Source organism: Psammomys obesus, unplaced genomic scaffold, assembly GCF_907164565.1.
Source record: "Psammomys obesus unplaced genomic scaffold, mPsaObe1.curated_primary_1811, whole genome shotgun sequence".
Taxonomy (NCBI): domain Eukaryota; kingdom Metazoa; phylum Chordata; class Mammalia; order Rodentia; family Muridae; genus Psammomys; species Psammomys obesus.
In genome coordinates, this window is record NW_026592710.1 from 6,003,278 (window position 1) to 6,019,117 (window position 15,840).

Here is a 15,840-nt window from a genome sequence, read left to right on the forward strand (position 1 = left end):
GAATGACCTGGACAAGATAGTGGACGCTCCGCTCCGAGGTAACTTTTTTTTTGGGTTGTTCTTTCCAAGGCTGCCAGGGGATTCCTTCTGATATTCACATTATGCCTGCCTGCTGCAGCCTTCACAAAACTTTGTTCAGTGGAGGCAGAGGAGGAGCCATAATCTAGCTTGGGCTAGCAAGCTGAGGGCTGGCCTGTTTTTATAAATAAAGTTTTATTGTAATGCAGCTCTGAGAAGCAGCTTCTGTGCCTTGCTTATGTGCTAGCTTATGTGCTATGATGGTGAAGTTGAATAGTCTGGTCCACAAAGCCCAAGACAATTAGCATGGAGCCTTTACACATAGAATTTCCTTGTTTCTGCTTGTTGTCATTTGATTTTTGCTGCTGTGATAAAACATTCTGACCAGAAGCAATTTAGGTAAGGAAAGGGTTTGTTCTAGCTTACAGGTTATACGTTCATTAAGACATCAAAACAGTAACTCAAGGAACTTGAAGCAAAAGTCACGAAGGAGTGGGCAAGCCAGCAGCATGAGGCCTTGGATCAAAATGATAAGTTTTTAAAAGGCTGGTGATGAGTTCGGTGGTAGAGATCTTATGTAGCATGTACAGAGCTTTGGGCTGAATCCCTAGTGTCACCAAGGAAGATGAGAGAAAGCAGGATGGCTGTACCTGGATATGCAGAAGTAGGTCCACAGTATCCGCAGGGCTTTGTGGAACCTGTGCAGCCTGCACAGATTCTAGATTCCTTCACATTCCATTTATCTGCTTTATTCAGGTACCCTAGAGCTCCTTGGCACAAGTGACCCTGTTTCCCAGCAACTGTGGCTTATTGGCCTTCATCCATCTTTGTTGGTGTTCATTCCATTAGATCATATATCCTGGAGCCTACATTCCTCATTCTTCTTCATTGGAGCCTGTCTTCAAACTGGGGAGCCAAAAGGTCCTTCTGGAGTGGGGGGGTGGTAAGTGTGTGTGTGTATATCTGATTGTGTGCCTGCACGTACGTGTGTGGAGGCTGGCTTCAGGTGTCGTCTTTATTCTTCATTTTATATATGAAGGGGGTCTTTCACTAAATTCCCCATCTTAGCTCGTTTATCTAACTAGCTTGCCCTGGAGAGAGCCCACCTTCACCTCCAGGCGCACTGGGATAGTAAGTAGGCTACCACACACACACCCAGCTTCTGCATGGTTCTGGGGGTCTAAACTCTAGTCCTCACACTTGTGGGAGGTCCTTACCCACTGAGCCATCTTCCAGCACCTCTCTTTGGGAGTGAGCCCCCGGGAGTGCAAATGCTTTGCTGTTTCCCCTGACCCAAGGTTGGACAGCAACAGGTGGGGAAAGTATTGCCAGTCCCGCTCTCCAGCCTCCTCCTCATCATCATCTTGACACTCACTGGAGGGCGAGTAGACAGATGCAGTGGGGTCTCTCCTCTGCTCCCACTTTCCCGTCCTCTGTAATGGATCTGGTGAAGCCAGAGGGGAAGGAGGTGGCGTGGAGTTGGGCTGGAGCAGGGACACTCAAGGGTGAAACGTGCTCTTCTGGTTGAAAAGTGTCTTCTAACAAAGCACTCCGTCATCTGCAGGTTAGCCCAGAACCACATGAGGGTTAGCGGATGAGCCTTGCCCCTTCCATGTCCATCTGAATCCAGGGCCCAGCTAGGGGCCTTGAGGCAGGCTTGTTGGTGGCTCCAGTCTGGGCAGGGTAAGGACCTGAGGAGGAGTTGCTGAGGGCTCTGGGCTGTGGAGCCTGGCTAAGCGTGCTTGCTGTTCCAGAGTTGATGTCTGTATCAGTGTCCCCGCCTTGGACCGCATGGTGTTGTGACTGCTGGAAAGGGAAGCTGCCAGTGCTGTGATTTGTGTTCTACACAGTGAAGCAAGAGCAATGTACTTCCATTCGATCCGACCAAGAAGGTGTCACTGAGTTGAGGCTCACACGGGGGTCTGTGCTACCACCTTGGCCTTCTGACTGTGAACTGCCAACTAGAAGCCCAGCCTCAGCCCCTGTGGAGTGTAGTTCCCGGTCCCTGAGCCCACCCCTGCCCCCCCCCCCCCCCACAGACCATGGTGACAGCATAGCCACCGGGACAGGGACGTTTCACTGTGTGCCAGGGTTCCAAGCTGCTGAAACATACCAGCGTGTGTGGTTCTGTGTTTCTCTTTAATCTTGCCCCTGCTACTGCACCCCAGCTCACCTATGCTCCTGTTTTTCTTTCTGCCCATTAGGCAGTACTGAGTGCTTCCCAACCTTTGGAGATCGCCTAGGAACCTTCCTCAGGAGTTCTGTGCGGCCCTGAGTAGAGCTCCAGAATCAACACCCAACATTGATGAGTTTGCCTTGGGAGTCAGTGAGAAGGTGAAATCAAAGGCCACCATGGGTCAGAAGGTCACGGGAGGAATCAAGACTGTGGACATGCGGGACCCCACATACCGGCCTCTAAAGCAGGAGCTCCAGGGTCTGGATTATTGCAAGCCCACCCGGCTGGACCTGCTGCTCGACATGCCGCCCGTGTCCTATGACGTCCAGCTGCTCCACTCCTGGAACAATAATGACCGTTCGCTCAATGTCTTCGTGAAGGAAGACGACAAGCTGATCTTTCACCGGCATCCGGTGGCCCAGAGCACGGACGCTATCAGAGGCAAAGTTGGGTACACACGTGGGCTGCATGTATGGCAGATCACGTGGGCCATGAGGCAACGAGGCACACATGCCGTGGTAGGGGTGGCCACAGCGGATGCCCCTTTGCACTCTGTTGGGTACACAACCCTTGTAGGAAATAACCATGAGTCCTGGGGCTGGGACTTGGGGCGCAACCGTCTCTACCATGACGGCAAGAACCAGCCAAGTAAAACATACCCAGCCTTTCTGGAGCCAGATGAGACATTCATTGTCCCAGACTCCTTTCTTGTGGCCTTGGACATGGATGATGGGACCTTGAGTTTCATCGTGGATGGACAGTACATGGGAGTGGCTTTCCGGGGACTCAAGGGTAAAAAACTGTATCCTGTAGTGAGTGCCGTCTGGGGCCACTGTGAGATCCGAATGCGATACTTGAACGGACTTGATCGTAAGTGTTCCCTGCTTTGTCTAAAATAGCGTTGTCCCCTGTGTCCTTGTGGTCCTGGCCAGCTTATGTAGTTATTGTACTTAAAATGTCTTTAAGTAGATAGTCCAGTGTTTGCAGATCCTCACAGGCCACTTTTGACCCATATCTGGCTAAGTGAAGAAGTCTAGAGCCTAATGGAATACCTGGCAGTGCTTCATGAGTAAATGGAAGATGGATGGATGGGTAGGTGGGTGGCTGGTTTAGATGGATGATGGGTGGGTGGATGGTGGGCGGGTGGGTGGATGGATGATGGGTGATGGGTAGACTCGGTCAGGTGACTGGATGAATGTGTGGTGGAATAATGAACAGGTGAATGAATGGTTTTATTCTTTGGTTAACATACTTCCAGCCTTGAACAATCGTTGACCATATTCCAGCACAGTAGCTAGTGTTACCAGGTCTCAGATAGGTGAAAGCCAGGGACCTTTTCCAAGCATGACCAGATTCCGAGTCTTTCCCTCCCAGAGCTAGACGCTCCTTTGCACCACAGTCTTGCGAAAGACTTGCTTGGTCTTGGAGTGGGGACAGTGTGCTGAGTCAGCAGTGACTGCCTGTCCTTTTGGAAAGGGGTGTGGCCTTTCTCTGTGTGGTAGTGCCTGTGAGCGGCAGCACTGTGCCGCTGGCAGGTGCAGGCTTGTGACTGCCCAGTGTGGCTGGGAACGGAGAGCTGTGTTAGCAGGAGTCTGTGCTCCGGTACCATCAACCCCCATGCCGTGCCCTCTCTGGAGCTTGTTACCTACAAGGGTGTCTCCTGCGGTCTGTATGTTCCGTCTCTATAAGGAGATGAGTCAGAAAGTGCCAACCGCCCATGGCTGCTGTGGGGGACAGGTTTGGCTTGGCACTCCAAATACCAGCCCCAACCTGTGTTTCATGATAGGCATGGGTCTCGCTGATGTCAGGAACACAGAGCTTGACCACCCCACCACCTCTGACCCTCCAGGATGTCCAAGTCTGCCTCACCCCTCTCAAGCCAGTCTTTGGAAGGCAGCGCAATGTTCAGAGTAGTCAGACATACCATGAACTAACTCCTAATCTTCTCAGAAGCCCTCCCCTTTCCTTCTGCATCCTACCCAGGCTCTGCCTGGACCTGGCAGCGAGCCAGTCGCTGGGTGGGGGCACCTGCAGTACGGAGCCTTCGCTGCTCCATCTTTCCCTGTGCAGCCCAACTCAAGGTCTGGCACTCCTGGCAGTGTGGGCAAGTGTGAACCTAGAAGGAAGCCTCCTGAGGAAGCCATCCCAGACCTGCAGTGGGGAATTAGCAGAGCAGGTTCTGTGACAGAAATAAGTGACAAAGTCCACAACCGCCTTTGCAGGGATGGCTGGAGATTGGAACTCCTGAGTGTAGGTGTCCAGGCCTTAGGTTCAAAGGGGACCCTGGTTCTGGGCCTGCCTCCCTTCATTTCATACAGATGGGGGATTGCCAAGGCTACTGTTGTCTGCTAGACCCCAGATCTGAGCTCCAGTGAGAATTGTCCAGCCTTGTCATTCGCCAGTAGGCTTGTCAATATTTCCGTGAGCCCTGAGAGTTTGCATGGCTTCCATGTATCCCAGCTCCTGTACAGAATACAGGCTCTAAGCAGTCAAAAGGGGCCTGGGGTGTGTTTGCCCTTGGCAAGTCATGTGTAACTCCTGTTACACATTTCCATCAATGCCATTCTAGAGGTCTACACATATCCTGTGAGCAGATGGTCCTCTTCCCAGCTCTGCGTCAGGTGGAGGGCTGCATGCCAAGCTAGTTTCTTTTCTCATTGCTGGGACAAAATACCTGATGAGGAAGGAAGGGTTGGTTTTGTCTCAGTTTGAAGGACACAGTCCATCTTGGGGGCAATGGTATGAGGCGTCCAGTCATAGTGCATCTATATGTAAGATGTTGGGAAGCAGAGAGGGACGAATGCTTGCCTCTTCCTTTTTCTTCAATCCAGAACTCCAGCCCTACTGGAAAATTCTAAAGAAGTTGGGTAGGAGTATGAGACTGGGAATCAGTTGATGGAAACTGACCTCACCCAGGCAGTCTGTCATGGCAGCCTCGATCCAGAAAGACCCAGAATGTCACATCAGGATACTTCTTGGTCAGTGATATACACTCTGGGCTCTCCCCAGCTCACCTGAGTGCCAGGCACCGGCAAGATCCGTGGCTTCTCTCCCATAGTCCTGGTCATATATGGCTGGCTTTGGAAGATGCAGGTGGGGACGTAGGTGTGGTGCTTTCTTGAGATGCTAAGCAGGACGTGTGGAGTGGCATGTTTTCATTAGCCCCGCTGCAGGGGAAGAGTAGGGAGGGAGAGGTGGCCTGTGCTAGAGCCATCACGTGCTTACACTGACACCTCAGTGCATGGTTGGGGGTGACTCAGACCTTACAGGGATCCCTTGGCTGATGGTAGGCAAGAGTGGCGGCCGTGATGGCTGTGCAGGTAAGAGATGGCTGGGTCTGAGGCAGGACGAGAGCTATAGAGGTGACAGAGGCAGCCAGAGTCTGGAATGCACATCTCAGGAGGCTGCGTGCATGAAATGGGAAGGTAGCAAGGATGGGACTCCAGGTGTTTGGCCCAAGCAGGTTGAAGGGCATGGTCGCAATCAGGAAGATGGGAAAGCTGTAGAAAGGAGACCCAGGGGCCAGCAGGGGAAGTCATGAATGTTCAGATGGCATGGGGTGTTGCCTAAGGGTAACGGGCTGGCCTAGCATGCACAAGAACCCAGATTTTATCCCCAGCCTACCAAAAACAACAAGAGATACGCCATGACCCTGAATGAGAGCACCCAGAGGGTGAGCCAGGTTTAATAGCTAAAGATAGACTCTGTCAGGAGCAGGAGACCCAGGAGAAGCAGGCCATGTGTCCAGAGCATCCCAGTAGATGTATTGGGTGCCAAGGGAAGGAAGAGTTTCAAGAAAGACAAAGTAATGACAGGTCAAGAATACTGACTGCTTTCTTGGCAACTAGGAGGTTGTTGGTGACCTTTCCAGGAGTCATTTCGGTGGAACAGGGTTAAAGCCTGGTGCCTGATGGAGGAAGAAGGATGTTATACTCATTTCCTGGGGCTGCCAGAACAGATTGCTCTGAACCAGGCATTTAAACAACAGAAATCTATTCTGTCCCAGTTTAGGAGGCCAGATGTCTGAGACCGAGCTGTCAGCAGGGTCAGAGCTTGCAGAGGCTCCGGGGAGCCTGTGTTCCCGGCGGCCAGCAAGCCTGGCTGCTGTTGCTCAGTGTGTAGTTACTCGTGCACTGCCTCTCTCTGCTCCTGGCCAGTTTTTAGTGTGACTATCTGTGCCCTCCTCCCCAGGCGCTCTCTAGCTGCCCCGGAGCTTCTCGATGCTCCCCATCCAAGCGTGCTGTGGGGAGGCTGGTTACCCTGCCCCTGCCAGGACTTCCTTCAGCGAGTGCCACACTCTCTCTCAGAAACACTGGCCTCACGAGGAAGCAGGTCCTCAGAGTTTGAAGGACAGAGACCAAGAGCACTGTGTCGCTTGGAAAGATACCAGTTGTCCTTCCCTGGGGACAGGGACAAGGCATTGAGGTTTCATGGCTCCTCTTGTGAGAACTGCTTAGTATAACAAATAAGCACAGTGGCTACTTCCACTCAGAACTATCTAGAACGTTCCCATGAGTGTTCTCGCTGCCAGCTGCTTGTAGGAGCCAGCACCAGGTCAGCCGCAGGTGCCATGAGGGTAAGCAACATGGCTGTCACTGAACTAGAGTCCCCTCCTGATGTGACTTTTTCCTTGGATCATTTGTCATGAACTGGGACATAGCACATGCCTTTTTTTTTTTTTTTTAAGTTTTCATTTGTGCATATGAGCAATTTCACATATGGGGGCCACTGTGTGGTTACATGAGTGTGGGCGCATGTGCAAGTCCAAGATTCATGTCAGGAATCATCCTCAGTAACTCTTCCCCCTTAGTCATTGAGGCAGGTTTCTCAGTCAGACTTGGAGCTCGCTGGTCTTGCTAGCCTGCCTGCTTGGGGGAACCCGTCTCTATCTTCCAAGGCTGGAATTACAGGCAGATTGCCATGTCCACTTGGCACTTACTGGGTTCTGGGGACCCAGATCTGGTCCTCACATTTGCACGGATGCTTTAACTGCTTAAGCCATCTCCCCGGCTAGCCCTGGGGCTTCTGAAGCTTCATGTGGGGAAGATCTTTCTCAGCGTGCCACTGACTTCCCAGGTTTGGGCTTTCGAGCTGTGCAGAACTGCCTAGGCCGCTCAGAAGCTGTTCCTCTTAGAAATGCAGAAGTTGGCATGTGGCCTCACCCAGGTCCTCAACCATCTGCTCCTGGTGCACATTCAGCCCCACCTTTCCTGCCATTCACGTAAAAATCAGCGACCACCTCGGCCTCCTGGAGCATGAGTGGCCAGAGGCTGCAGCCAGCAGGATGTATGCCCCAGCTCAGTGGAGCGACCGTGGGCACTTGGATGGATCAGGGTACTCTTGTAGTTCTTGGCCAAAAGTACTGAAGTGGGAGAGACCTTCTTGGACCCAGGTAGTGACCAACTGGAAATCGGTACAGTGGTCATCTTGCTGAGGCAGAATGCCTGTGTCTGTTCTCCTGGTCCGAGCATTCTCCTCTCTGCTCAGGATTTGAGAAGCAGGCAGACCACAGCTCTGTGAACTGTCGCTTCTTCCCCTACGAGGGTGGGGAAAGGTGACCTGTTTGTTCTTGTTCACGGAGTGCCTGATTCACTCTGGTTATATTCTCAACTCTTAATGCATTACTGCAGCCATTAGCTGCCCCTCCTGAAGCTGGTCCCATGACCATACCACAGAAACTCCCCACCCCACCCCTGTGCCAGTGCCTGCGCCTGTACCTGCATCTGTGTGTGTGCCTGCGCTTGTGCCTGCTTTCTGCATGGGTGAATGAAGCAGCTGCTTCACCTCTTCTGAGTCCCTGGTTCTCAGGCCTAGGGCTCCTGATGTCAGTTTCCATCTCTAGGTGTGGGCAACAGTCCTACCAGGTCCATAGCACAAGCGCCACCTACCATGGTGGTGGCGGTGGCTGCAGTGTCCGCCCTGAAACACGGAAGCTGGAGCAGGGACTCGTTCGGTTCTAGTCCTCTGGTTTGAAAACCTTCTTTACAAGGCTGTGAGGTGCCCTAAGACTCAGTGCCGAGGGATCATGGTGGGGTAACCCCTGGGTTGGTAGGGCTCTTGAGCCACTTTAGATGGCTCCTGGTGCTTCCTCAACAGCCCTCCAGCCCTTGGGGATGCCTCTCTACCTCCTAAGTGGGGCTGAGCCACATCCGCCTGGAATAGCAGTCGGGGCAGCCCCAGGCCCTTTGCCCCAGTGATGCCGGATGGTAAGAGTTCCAAGCAGTGAAGGGCGACACCGATGGTCCCCTGCTCCACCCTGCAGAAGGGCTGGGGATGGATGAAACTCCTTTGGTTCACCCCCTGCCTGCAGACTCCTGGCGATCACTGGGCTGTCTAGGAAAGGCTCTACATCCAGGCTTCTCATTAAAAACCGTTACTGCTGGGCCCCTCTTCCTGAAAAGCTCTGGCTGCAGAGTTCCTTCAGGTTAGAGTGTAGGTAATGCCTAAAGTTTATTATCTTTTAAAACTTTTGATCAAGTGTGTGTGGTTTTTCGTGTGCATGCACACGTCTGCTGGCACACCCGTCACCAGATCAAACTCAGGTCATCAAGTTTCTGCCACACATGCTTTTACACACCAAGCCATCCCATCAACTCAGGTTTATCCTGTGGGCCGGATATAAGCATGGGTGGGCACATATGCACAAGTGTGTGGAGAGGCCAGAGGTCAGCCTTGGGTATCCTTCCTGAGACAGGACCTCTTTCTCTGGGACCTGGGACTCATCAATATGGCTAAACTAGCGAGCCAGTGAGCTCCGGGAATCCTCCTGTCTCTGCCTCCCCAGTGCTGAGACTATGAGCAAGTGCTACCAGGCCTGGCTTTTTCATGCGTGCTGGGAGCTAAGCTCAGGTCCCACGCTTGCACAGCAGGCACCTTACAGACTGGGCTGTCTCCCCAGCCCAGTTCATTTTTTTTTCAGTGCAGCTGATATAAGACTCAGCTTAGGCGCCATTCCATTTCATCCAGTTGAAGCACCCAGTGCCTCCTCCAGTCAGTGTCAGAGCATTTTCCTACCCCAAGAAATCTTGCACCCATCAGCAGTCTCCATGTTCTCAGACATAAAAGCCAAGCTTCAATAATTTTTATTTATTTGTTTATTATTTGGTGATGGGGTATGGCTCCAGGGCCTTTCACACGCTAAGCACATGCTTTGCCACTGGGCGCCATCTCCAGCCCTTAAAGGGGTTATTTTTACCGTTTTGAGGCACACTGGTGAATATGGGAGAGTTTAACCGAAGAACGAATGCACTTGGGCATTAGGGAAATGGCTCGGTCAGTAAGATGGTTGCCTTGCGAGGATGAGAGCCCAAGTGTGACCGCCCCCAGAAGACATGGAAAAAGGCCAGGTATGATATAAGCCCCGCATGAGGAATACAGAGAAGTAGGCACATTTCTGAGGCTTGACAGCCAGCCTCGCCCGCCTGTGAGTTTCAGGCTGGTGAACAACAATGTGGGGAACAGTTTGCCTGAGGAATGTCGCTGAAGCTGTCCTTTGGCCTCCACATTCATACACACGCATCTGTACACACACATTCACAAAATAATAAGCACACACATTTTTAAAAGAACCCACTTTCCCGTGGAGTGGGATTTGGAGGGCAAGTTTTTGTTCTGGACTTTGTTTGTTTGTTAGTTTTGGCTCACAATGGAGGCTCACCGTCAAGGGTTGGGCATGGACCAAGCCACAGTCCATTGGTTTGTGCTCTTGCTAGCCCCAGGATCCAGGGAGCACCGAACATTTCCCCATTGTTCTAAGCAGAGGGAAAGGGCTGCTTGGGGGGACACTGGCTGTCAGGGTGTGCCCACCCTCCATGTGTTCTGAAGCTGAGAGAAACAAATTTTAGACTCCTAAGAACTCTGGGATGCTACCAGGCTGGGACCTCCTCTGCAGGACACAGGGCCTGGACTCTCAGCCCACAGAACAGGGCCTTGGAGTCCGAGAGGGGAAGCCACTCTCATGTAGATGCCCGAGCCAGCTCAGCTCTGAGTTCCTCTGCTGGGAACATCTTGGTGGTGTTTGGGACAGGGCAGGGAGGTAGTAGCCCTGAATGCCCTCAGGGTTCCAGCAGCAGCTAGGCTGGCATTTCCAGTTTTCCTATCAGGCTGAAGGAAGCCCAAAGACCTGGGGTTCCTCCAGCTCTGGCCTGTTGGTTAACATGGCCCCGAACACCATTGTCAGGCTGTGGGGCCAGCTGACTGATGACCGTGCTTTGGCTATGCCACCTGTTACACATGACTCCGAGGAAGCATTTCTTTGTTTTTTTGTTTTTTTTTTTTTAATTTTACTTGTTCATTCATATGTTTTATTTCACATACACATGTGCTTGCACACACAATTGCGTGCATGTGAAGGTCAAAGGTTTTGTAGGTATTGGCTCTCTCCTTCCACCATGTGAGTCGACTGAGAATGATCTCAGGTCCTCCGGTTTGGCGACAAGCACCTTTACCCACTGAGCCCTGGCCGCCACCTCTGTCTTGGGGAGTAAAGAGTATGGCAGCTCAGAGTGGGTGTGCCAGGCACAGGGTGCCAGAATTGGCTATCAGCCTGGCCTGTTTGGCACCCTTTCTGCTCCTGGTTGAAGGCAAGCACAGTCACTGACGAGCTCCTGAAAGTGGATGCTGAGGTGACACACAAGGACCTGCCCTGCAAGCCTCCTGGGGCCCTGGAGCTGGAAAGGGGGCATGCTGCCGAAAGCTGATTCTCATTTGCCCCAGAGCTAGTCACGTGTTTGTCCAGACAGGGCAGAGTGGCCCCACAGGGAGACTGGGAACAGCCCCTCAGGCCGCAGTCCCATCTCTTCCAGCAGGCCAAGCCTAGGCAAGATTTCTAGATGCTGTCCCTCAGTTCCCTTTTCTGGATAGGGACTGAGGACAGCAATGGCCTCTGTGATTATTCTGGTGGGACTAATCACTGTCCTGAGAGTGAGTGACCCCCTTTGGCAGGGGCCTTCTGAACCTATCTGGTCCAGTGTGACTTCTCTGCCGTCGACACCACAATTTAAAATCACATTTGTTAACAATCTGCTTGTCAAAATTCACTTGATTTGGTGCTACCCCAGGCCAGACATGTTGTAAGCACTGTCTTGTGTGTTCCAGAACCTTCCTGAGCTTTGCTAAGGTTCTCCTCTCTTTCCTGGTTTCCCCAGCTGAGCCCCTGCCACTCATGGACCTGTGCCGACGTTCGGTGCGCCTAGCACTAGGAAAGGAGCGCCTGGGTGCCATCCCCGCTCTGCCGCTACCTGCCTCCCTCAAGGCCTACCTCCTCTACCAGTAACCCACATCCCAGGACCACCATACGACAGCCACCTGGTGCCAACTCACTGAGCCGTCGGGGTCCACTGACCCCCCCGAGCCTGCGATGGATGCCCACCCTCAGCCATGGGCAGACGTGTCCTCTCATCCCACCAGCCGCCTCTGCGGGGTGGACCGATGCCAACGGACTTCTCTCCTCCTCCCAACGCTGGCTGAAGCAGCACCATCCAGGCCCTTCCCTGAACCAGATGCAGAGAATAAACTATGGATGCCTCCTCGGGCGCCTCTCTGCTCTCAGGTGGAGTGGGCCGCTCCCCCACTCCCTGCGGAGGGTCCGCAGCCACCTGGGGGACCTGGGAGGTGAGGCTAGGGGGAGAGGCCAGGGCTCCAGGGCAGATTCCGAAAGCAGGAATGGCCAGGCCCAGGCCCCGGCCCTCGGATGAAGCTCAGGATGTCCTCCCTTGGGCCAGTGAGGGCCAGCCTCAGCGCCAGCTGTTGGTGCTCTGTGCCCTGTATCTATTATTCAGACAGTAATGAAGGCCATTTATTTATTCCGTTTAGAAAGGGAGCCCGCTGGGGTCACTTCCCTTGGTGTGGTCTATTACTTTCTCCCACCTGCCACCCCGCCTGGGACATGCCTGTGGCATACGAGCTTTTGAGCACAGATACGAGTGTGTCGTTGTGTAGATCCTTCAACCTGATTCCCAAGGAGCTCTGCACCAGGCCGCCGAGCAGGCCGCAAGGAGACTTAGAGGGCTGTGCAAGTCCCCGTGTCCCCAGGTAGCTGCTTCCCTTGGGCAGTCATATATCATTTGCACATTTGGGTCTCTGGTCTTCCATGAGTTTTGAGCTTTGCACCTGATTTTTCTGATATTTCCCACTAGTGGCCGAAAAAGCTCTAGGCCTGGAGGATTGTCAGACAAACAAGCGTGAGTAGGCTTTCCAACCCTGGGAAGCCATAGAGGCAAGACAGGATAAGAGAAACTAGAGCAGAGTGGAGCATCTTGAAAAGCCTGTGCCCTCGCCTCAGGCTAACGACTCTAGCACACACACCCTCAAGCCTCAGAAGTGGGGTGCAGGACAGCCCCAAGGGTGCCTGTCCCCAGCAACACCCTCATGGAGCACCCCAGCCCCTGCTCCTGCTCTCTCACCATTTCTTCTACTTTAAAGCAACTCCCTAAGTAGGGTGTGTAGCCCAGATGGTAGAGTGCTCGCCTAGCAGCATACCGGAAGCTCAGGTTCCATCCCCCCAACCTCCCTCCCACCCCCACTCCCCACCCCTGCACCAAGGAAAATCAGGCAAGGTGTGAAATACCTGTGATCCCAGCATTCAGGAGGCAGAGGCAGAAGGACTGGAGTTCAATGGCATGCTGAGTTTGTGGCCGCCCCGGGCCATGGTAAACCTTGTCCTTAAAAAAGAAAAAGAAAGAAAAGAAATCAACTCCCATTGAGTCCCAGTTCTGTTCATTCTGCACAGGTACAATAGATATCTTTATTTGTTGAAAATGTTTAATATATTTACATATATATATATATATATATTTGTAAGAATCATTTTAAGCAGCTGCTGTAGGGTACCTTTTTTTTTTTTAATCTTCCAGTGGAGTATAATTTTTAAAGCACAAAATTGGTGCCAAGACTAGATAAAGAATGTAAATTACTCCCTTATATTTTGATGGGGTTTTTTTTGTTTTGTTTTGTTTTGTTTTTGTTTTTTGTCAGACTGTAAACTTTTACTTGTTCCAGTTTTGGAGTGGATCATATTCAGTTGTACAGATCCCAGCCTGTCCTCTTGATCCAGCGCTACCCCAGGGGTACTGGTCAAGTGCCAGGCTCTCCTGCATCCCCCGTGCTCCATTGCCCCAGGACTCACCACCCCTTGCCGCTCTCCCATCAGCATAAAGCCTTGAGGCCTGTATAGTTTTGAAAGCCCATTCTGTTCTACTTTACGATGATTCATAACAATAACCTAATAAACAAAAGTTTGTTAAAATATGAAACCACATGGGTCCTTTGTGCCTTGGGGGAAGGGAGAGGGGCGTGGCTGAGCCCTCTCTGTCCTGCCGGGATAGTGGCTCCTGTGTTGCTTTCTGCTCCTTGGCCTGCTCTAAGAGTGGGATGCCCACCCTGGAGTAACACCGGCGCCCGGTTAGCGTAGCCCAGTAAGCCTAATAGGAAGTGATTCTGCACGCTGCAGTTCCTCTCACTGCCTTGCTAAAAAACTTAGTGTGAGAGCTGGAGTGGGGGGATGGCTCAGTATGAGTGCTTATCAGTCAAGCCTGAGGACCTTAGTTTGGGTCAGAGCAGCGGGATGCATCTGTAACCCCAGCACTGGGGAAACAGAGACTCACAAGAGGCCAGCCAGTCATGCCAAATCCCTGAGCTCCCTGTCTCAAAACAGTGAGGTGGAATGTGACTGAGGAAAATGCTGTGCTGTCAGCCTCAGGCCTCTGCATGCTTGTATGTGTACACAGACCACACATGCGCGCGCGCGCGCGCGCACACACACACACACACACGAACAACTAAGGAAAACTTAAATTGACTGTGGCCTGGTTAGGACCGGAGCAGCAGCCAGCTGTCCCCAGAGTCCAGTCTCAGCAATTATCAGAAGACCTTAGGCTTCTGTCCTTCGCATCAAGTACATTGTGGTATTGAAAGAACCTTGCCCAGCGAACCCATCCCTCCAGCGGCAGCAGGCAGAGGCCCTGTGGGAAGGACGGGAAAATCTGGCTTATTCAGAGGAACGAAGAATGATGCTGCGAACACTCGAAAAATTCACTAAGTGAGCTCACATGTCATAACTAATTTCTAGAGAGCCACTAAGTGTGCGTGCAACTCATTTGGGGTTTCTCTACTGAAGGGTGTATTGGGCTCTGGAGGTGCTGTGGGAAGTGCCTGGTCAGGGAGCTCAAGCCACACAGCATGGTCCTTTCTGAGATTCTCTTGACCAGTTTTTCCTTAGATTGCTGCATTGTTAAATGCAAGTTCTTACTCTGCAGATGTAGCTCAGTTGGTGCCACAGTGCTTGCCTAACATGTGAAGCCCTGCACTGGGTTCGCCAGAACCACAGGAAATCTGGCATGGGCCGCCAAGGTGGCTCAGCAGGTAAAGGCACTTGCTGCTGAGCTTAATGACTGAGTCTCATCCCTAGAATCCATATAATGTAGAAAACTGACTGCCTCAAACTGACCTCTGCTCTCCTAATGCACGCTGTGGTGGATGCACACAAGCACACAACAGTTAAAATTCTAAAAACAAAACACAACCTGGTATGGTGACATATATCTGTGATCTTGGTACTCAGGAGGTAGAGGCAGGAAGAGCAAAAGTTCACGATCATCCTCAGCTACATGGTGATTTAAAGGCCAGACTGGGGACATGGGATCCTGAAGGGAGGGATGGAAAAAAAAAAAGGTAAAATAAATGTATATTACACAGGCCCAGCCAGTATTTCCGGGGGTAGGCCCAGGGACCTGCCCTTCCCTACACTCCCCAAGTAACCTTGCTGGACAGACTATGGGACTTTGGGACTATAGCTCTAATGCTAACTCTCTTGCAAAGTTGCCAGGTAAAGAGACTCACTCACTCCAGTGTGGCGGCAGCCTGACCCAGGCACTAGCACATGGGATCCTCCTCAGTTGCACTGAGGTTCTAACATGGGTGCTGTCACCTTGGATGAGGCTCTGCAAGACGGTAGTCACAGACGGAACAAGGGACTGTGGGGTTCCCACAGCAGGGCCCGTGTGCTCCATGGCACACCTGCCAGCAAGCGTGGCAGAGACTGTAGCTCTTCCGAAAGATAGTACTTCCTGCCTTGGGACTTAGCTTCCGGGGTCAAGCCAGACATTCCTGATCCGTCCTTCTAATTACTCTTTCTTCCCAGGTAGCCTGCCACAAATCAAGGTGGCTATTGGGAAAAGGAGCCCTCCATGCCCTCCCCGGATGGTAGGCAGAGGGAAGAGGGTGGGTCTAGAGTTATTTTTAGGCAGGAGTTCATGTCTGGGTTGCAGTTGGAACTCGGGCCTCCTTTGAAAGGGTGGCAGGGGAGGAGAGGGGTCAGGCATGGGGTAGGGGAGGCACCAGCAAAATGAGGGCCTTTGTGCTGCCAGGAGACTTCTGGGGGAGCCGGCCTTTGTGCTGAAGGGAACAGTTTTAATAAAACCATCTGTGCAGACTTGGCCCATCTGGTTGTAATTAATCCCCTGCCTTCGAGCAGGTAGCCGGCTCTCTGGCTTGGCCATAGATGGGAAGACGCCTCTGTCTCCATCCTGGGCAGCAGCCTCCCTCCCGCTCCTAGGCGGGATGAGGAATGTGGACTTTGCTGAACCGTAAACTATGCTGGGGAAGCTGGGGAGGGGGCTGAAGACAGAGCAATCCGTTCATGTTCCAGT

General features: G+C 52.4%; 1 protein-coding gene across 1 annotated transcript; it reads left to right on the top strand.

Moving 5' to 3' along the window:
- The first annotated feature begins 2,233 nt into the window (after positions 1–2,233).
- On the top strand, positions 2,234–13,437 carry Spsb1 (splA/ryanodine receptor domain and SOCS box containing 1). The gene is made up of 2 exons (XM_055615381.1): positions 2,234–3,064; positions 11,341–13,437. The coding sequence occupies exons 1-2, from the start codon at positions 2,371–2,373 to the stop codon at positions 11,466–11,468; spliced, it is 822 nt and encodes a 273-aa protein (XP_055471356.1). The 5' UTR covers positions 2,234–2,370; the 3' UTR covers positions 11,469–13,437.
- The last annotated feature ends 2,403 nt before the right edge of the window (positions 13,438–15,840 follow it).